Source organism: Bremia lactucae, linkage group LG10 (assembly GCF_004359215.1).
Source record: "Bremia lactucae strain SF5 linkage group LG10, whole genome shotgun sequence".
Taxonomy (NCBI): Eukaryota; Oomycota; class Peronosporomycetes; order Peronosporales; family Peronosporaceae; genus Bremia; species Bremia lactucae.
Window position 1 is genome coordinate 6,804,263 of NC_090619.1, and position 6,437 is coordinate 6,810,699.

At 43.8% G+C, this 6,437-nt stretch overlaps 2 protein-coding genes across 2 annotated transcripts; both read right to left on the reverse strand.

The window, feature by feature from the left end:
• Nucleotides 1-1,734: 1,734 nt before the first annotated feature.
• CCR75_005025 (uncharacterized protein) lies at nucleotides 1,735-3,039 on the reverse strand (the record flags this gene model as incomplete). The annotated part of the gene is made up of 4 exons (XM_067963110.1): nucleotides 1,735-2,291; nucleotides 2,349-2,501; nucleotides 2,568-2,804; nucleotides 2,908-3,039. The coding sequence occupies 4 exons, from the start codon at nucleotides 3,037-3,039 to the stop codon at nucleotides 1,932-1,934; spliced, it is 882 nt and encodes a 293-aa protein (XP_067819053.1). The 3' UTR covers nucleotides 1,735-1,931.
• Nucleotides 3,040-3,961: 922 nt separating this feature from the next.
• Nucleotides 3,962-5,047, reverse strand: CCR75_005026 (uncharacterized protein; the record flags this gene model as incomplete). The annotated part of the gene is made up of 1 exon (XM_067963111.1): nucleotides 3,962-5,047. One exon carries the CDS (start codon nucleotides 5,045-5,047, stop codon nucleotides 3,962-3,964), a length of 1,086 nt encoding a protein of 361 aa, XP_067819050.1.
• Between the last annotated feature and the right edge of the window lie 1,390 nt (nucleotides 5,048-6,437).

The following is a 6,437-nucleotide window of genomic DNA, read 5'->3' on the forward strand; positions in this document are numbered from 1 at the left end:
AATCATTTGTCACTTTTAACTTCAAGGTGATGAGAAATACCTCATCGCCAGATGCAGAGACACATAATGATTGTGTGTCTGGAGCAACTTTTGTCAAGAGATTTGCAAATTCTCTTGAGGTTGCGGGATCAGTAGGGCATTGCGCCCCTACTGACCCCGACCATTTTTTTTTTTTTTGGCTGTCCGCCTCGTTGTTGCGATTTCGCAACAATGCCGGACCCGCGACCGTTGCCCTTTTTGACATTCGGTCCACGATTACTTTTAGTACCCCTCGGTACTGGGCGTGGGGCACTGCACTCATGAGCGTAGTGTCCTAAATTTTGACACCGATTGCATTTCTGCAATCGCTTATTGTTCGAAAAGCGAGATTTCTCGCTTTCGACATAAGAGAGGTCCATAGGTTCTGGACCTCCAAGCTCGTGTCGTCTTGGAGGACGATACGATGACGAACTAGCTTGAGTCTGTCTCAAGCTAAAGTCCTAATGTTCCGCTACGGATTTTGCTTTTTCAAGCGTATCCAGTTCCAAGCGGGACAGGTGGGTCTTTACGGGATTTTCCGTAAGACCTAGCATGAACACCGTAATTAACGTGGGTTCGTTTAATTGGGTTGTTTTCGCTTAGAGTTTTATGGGCTGGGCATAAGCGTGAACACCACGCTTGCCATGCTTGAATTTTAAAAGCTCTAATCGAGCTCTGAGCTCAGCCCTAGGAAGTTCAAACGTCTGTTTGAGCATGGTTATAAAAGCCTCAAGCGACCCAAAGACATATGGGTCGCGCAACCTAAGGCCTAAAGCCCAAGTTTTGGCACGACCTACCGAATTTGACTGAGCAAATGCGACTTGCATTTGCTCGTCGACGATATGACGAGCCCTTATGGCATCGTCCAGCACGACGAACCATCCTATAAAGAAGTCTTCTTTGACTCTCTCGTACTTAGAGATGTCTATCTTTAAGGTTTCGGACGACGCGTGTGCGTCGTCCCTGGTACAGGGCTCTGCACCTGTACTAACATCAACAGGCCTTGTTTAATCAGCAAGGCTACCTTCTCCTTCGCCTCGTCAAGCTCACGTTGTATGAACTTGGCGATGGCTGAATGGAGGGCATCTCTGTCCAAACCGGACAGCATGGCCAAGATAGCATCATTTTCTACGGTCGAACTCATTCGTTCGCCCGCACTCCTTTCTATGTCACTTAGAAAGGTGTTTCTATCACGCGAAACGTGATGCGTATTTCCATTATAATGTAACCTGTCCGTGTTTGATGGTGTGTGGTCCTCTGACGCTACAAAGTTAATTGTTGTTGTAATTAATAAATAGAAGCAGAAAAACTTAATTGTATTAAATACAGTTTACTTTTAACGCTCCTTAAAGCAAGTGCTTTAAAGAGAGTCTTCCTCTGTACGTACTAGTGAAGTGAAGTGACGTGAGGCACCACTCGCATTGAAGCAGTACAAGTCGTCAGTGCCCGTTACACCTGGTAGCCTCTTTGCGCGCGTCCAGAGCTGACTGGACCGCGGAGCAAGTAGATATAATGGCCTATATTTATCTACCAATAGATAAGTTTTCTGAATATTTCCACGTAAAGTAATACTCTCCAAGTATTATCTATTAGGTTATATATAAATAAACAACCATTAAGTGTTAATTTCATGTGACGATACACCCCGTTGTAACAATAATTAAGATACATAGAACTTGTTCTTTACTTCTAGAAGCAAAATAATTAAAATACAAGAAGAGGTCATACTTTGAGATTGCTCATTTGTGTATATACCTACTAAGGTCGCTGGTAGAATTAGTTACAATATGGACTTCAACAGAAGTCAAATTGTATCAAAATAGGAGTATAATATTTAAAGTTGGTTTCTCAACCTCGTAGCTTTACTAAGATATTCTGGTACCCTTCCGTTCCTTCTCCAGTAGGTAAAAAAATCAGTCATCATTTTCATTAAGCAATGGAGTCACCTCCTCCTCCACGTGCGCAGTTGAATCCTGGTGCTTCGCATGCCAGATCGTAATAAGAATGGAAATGAAGCTAAGCGCCACAAGCAAACCAATGATATTTCCCAGAACGCAATCTGGCGCCATAAATCCTTTCACGTTTTGACCATTCAGCTTACCATTCACATTGCAACTGCTGTTGAATGTGAGCTTCTCCATGATACCTGCCTCAACAGTCGCGACAACAAGTCCAAGAATCGATAGCCCGATTCCGATGTGATAAGGTAGAATTAGCTCGCGTACTCTACTATTCGCCCCAGGATAAAAGAATACAGCAAAGCCTACCAACCACTGCGACATTTAACACGTCAGTAAAATGTCAATTCATGCCAATTTATCACATCATACGTTAATTGACAGCAAAATTAAGACTGTAAGTCCCAACCAACTGTGCAAACTGTACAGATTCGTGATGCCGTGCTCATTGTGGTAGCGAAAAACAGCCACAGCGCCCAGTGCCGCACTTAAAATGCCAAGAGCATGCAGCGACAAGTGAATGCGCTGCACAACATCTCAAAACTAAATTAGCCGTGGCTACGTCTATACTGCTTTTTAAAGCCCAATGACCTTGTTAGCTGCGTGGCTAAATGGAAGCGAGATGTATGCCAATGATGCCTGCATAACGCAGAAGACTAGGCCAAAAGTCATAAAAAGTGGGTGCCAGTTAAACACCCGCAAGTCCGCATGACTCCATGAAAATCCAGATATATCTTTGACACGGAGTATTCCGTCTTCCATATTGTAGGCCGTTAGTCCATTTCCCATCCAATAGATCATGAGAATCACCACTAGCAATGGTAGACTCTACGAAATGTCAGTCATATCAGTTTATCACCAGTATTGCTTTCACAATGTATGCAGGCTTGCGCAAGGCAGCAAAAGTCTGCAATTGTTGCCTTTAACCTACATGGGCTAAAATGTGCGTGACTCTTTCCATGTTTTCTTCAATTAGTCGAGTGAGGGTTGCTTCTTTATCTCGAAAGTACGATTTAATGAAATTAAACAATTGCATAAACTGCCAAGCGCAATAAGTCAACATTAATTCCTAAGCAATTTAGAACTGAATATTCAATTTTAACGACCGTTCGATACCGATCCAGCCTTGTGCTCCTTCTTGATGATTTATAACTAGAACTACTTTCACTCTTAGCCAAATAAGTAAAGCAAAGAAGCCAAAAAATATATGGCTAAGCGGATTCACAAGGCGGCCGTTCGATTTATTGGTGATGCTGCAAGATGATACCTTTTGCCTCTCTTTTTCTAATGATGCCTTCTGACACCACCTCTGCTCTAATTGCTACTGCTGTAATCATCACCTCAACATCTGATTCAATCCTTTGATTCAACTTGTAGCGCCAAGAGACCTAGCTCGGCAATCGCGTCGGCTGCGTTTTCCCGATCTCTTTCAGATTAGTTCACGTACCTACAGACAAATCTGATACTGTTGCTGGTTGTGATAAGTATAGTGGCCTTCAATCGTTGCAACAGTATCTTTTGGTCCGTCGCCTTTTCTGGTCACTTTCTCATTTGCTGGTGCATAAAATTTGCTCTTCTTTTTTCGTAATAAATGTCTGCTGCAATGGAAAGATAAATAGTGTCTTTTTCTAACTTCAAGACAAAAAAATACATGTAGAATTCACCGAGCCAGGTCTTCGTTGTAAGTGTTTAGCTCGACTGGTATTATATGCTCGATCGGAATAAATTTGCCAGCACAGTACAGCGAGCAGAAATAAGCGTAAGGAACTGCTTGTCTTTTAAATCAAACTTTAAAAGAATCATAGATGCAACTAATCAAATATTACTTATTAAGCTTTGCTGCCATCGTTTACTCAGTAGATTCGTAACAGTCATAACAGCCATGTAAGCTGATCAATTCAATGTCCCGTTTTGCATTGAAACAGCTACATTAAGGTCAGTATTTCAGAGTCCTTTACAAAATCCACGAAGTAGCCTCTTCGAATTTAGAGCTTCGGGTAAACAGATTGAGGGCCGCCAATGCCGCATGTACCGGAGCGGCTAAAACCGGCGCCGCGCTTAAGCCTCATGTAGCCATTCTCGCCCCAGTGGGTGCCCCACGAATTTTTGATTTTGAAGTAAGATGGTGTGTACCCCACAGCCAGTACGGCATGATCAAGATCCGACGTCGCACATGAAGACACGATGCCACTCTTGTACTGCTTCCATGTGGGGTTACCTGCTGCGACGCCCACAGCCACTGGTTGACCGCTTAAAGCTCTAGTCAATCCGGCATCGCCTTCGGGAACTGATACTACACGTTGAATCGTCACGGCCTCAGGATTACACGAAGACTGACACTGATTACTTTTACCGGATTCACCTGAAGTGTACGGGTACGTTCTGTCAGTGCAGACACTACCGGAGCGTTGGATATAGGTCAATGCATCGCTTGGGTAGCCGCCCTCACAAGCGTCCGTTGACGTGCCGCAATCGACTAATTGTTGCTCCGAAAGCGACACCAATGGCTTCCCAGCGAGACAAATGGCGCTTTCGAGAGCAGCCACGGCCGCAAATACCCAGCAAGAACCGCATTGACCTTGATTCTTAACACCAACAACACATCCAGACTCGGTCCAGTCCATGCCCATACTGAGAGGCTTTGTTGAATTCGACAGCTCTTTTCTATTCTTCACCACGGATGCGTTTGCGAAACTACCCGTATCACGCTCAATTGACTGACCAATCAATTTGACAAACTCGTCGCTCGTCAGCAATGAAAATGGCGTCTCGGTAGAAAAAGTAGCCTCTGGGTTTGTCGCTTGAGCATCTTGAATTTCCAACTTTGTCAAAAACAAACGACGCAGTTCTTCGTCTGCTTCCACGCCAAAATTCGTGGATGACAATATTGGCATAAAGCCGTGTTTTGTTGCAAACATGCCAGCATCACTTTCCTTCCACGCAATTAATTCCGACGCAAGCTCATCTTTTTCGAGAAGAAATTGAGCCATATGGTCTGTCGGGATTACAGGCTTTGAAGCGTTCGTGGCGGTAATTGAAGAAACGAGCATGAATAAAAGAGAGGTCTTCATTTTAGCGTGGCGGATTATGTGTTGCTGGATAAAAAGCAAATTTACAAATAAACTGCAGCTCCGATCGCCACTTGGAATCTTTGTTATGACAAATTTTCAAACCTTTTTGATAGATCGCAATACGGATGTCAATTTCGTGAAGTGCTAGAGATGGTCGCTCCTGTTATCAGATACGCAACTAAATTGTCAACATCTTCGTCTGAGTTTATAGGTGATTGCCTCACTCCTGTAATTGGATTTTATCTGAGTACTGGACAGCATAATGGATATCAAGTGTGCCTTTGCTTTTACAATAAGCTCTCACACTTTTTGCATGATTGCAATACTGACGTCAGATCGCGCATGCTAAATTATGGCAGGATAACGTTTCGAAATTGGCGCAATTTGAATATGAGTGATTGCCCAGGTATCTGGTACGAAATGAATGTAAGACAAGAAAGCTATTTCTTCCACTTCAAATTGTCAAACAGTGTTTCCACAAAAAGTGAATGAATTTTGCGAGTGGGTTTAGCCACTCGCCCCTTGATTCCGCAATTGTGACGGGGCCTCACCGTATGATGCAACAGGAACTTGTAGAAATTATTAAATAGCAATAAAGCTCAGCCAAAAGGACCACTTAGCGGCATCTATGCCAACTCGGTATATCTTTGTATCTGATTTAGAAACGAAGGCTCGCCCTCTAGCTGTCAATGTGAAGACATTTGAGGGAAAAGAGGGAGAAAATCTCCCTTTTTGATTAAGGAGATGGAGATGTTCATTGATTCCAACTTTTTCTTATCAGAACGGCAAAGGGTGGCTATAGCCATTTCCAAACTCGGAGGTAAGGGCGATGGACTGGGTACTATCGTGCAGTACGTCAATAAACAACGCTTTCCCTTCATAAGATTTGCTGGAAAAGCAAATGACTAGCATGTTTGCACCGCCCGATCAGGCTTTTCGCATGCGAGCACGGCTCCTAGCGACTCGACAGGGTAAACGAACCCTCGAGGTTTTGTTCAGGAGTTGGGAACTCTCATTGCATTTATGCATCAAGACCCGGTACAAGAAGTAATTGTCGTAACAATTTTTATCGGGAGTCTCAATGAGGGCGTTGTCCGGACAGAATTTTTCCGATCTTATCCTGCTGCTTTCGAAGAGGCAGTTGCCATAGCGCTACGCGCTGATGTTCGACTTTAAAGTCTGCTCGTGTTAGCACGCCTGTTTACCGAACAAGCTTTTCGAGCACATGGGTACCGTCTAATAGACCGGAATCCATGGATCTAAGCCTCGTTGAGGAAGGAGAAGAGGCTTGTCAAGCTGTATAACAGCATAAGAACATCTGTAGATGTTATATGTTCGGAAGCACGAAACATTTACGTCCGGCCTGTCCCCTACGCAATACGCGTAAAGC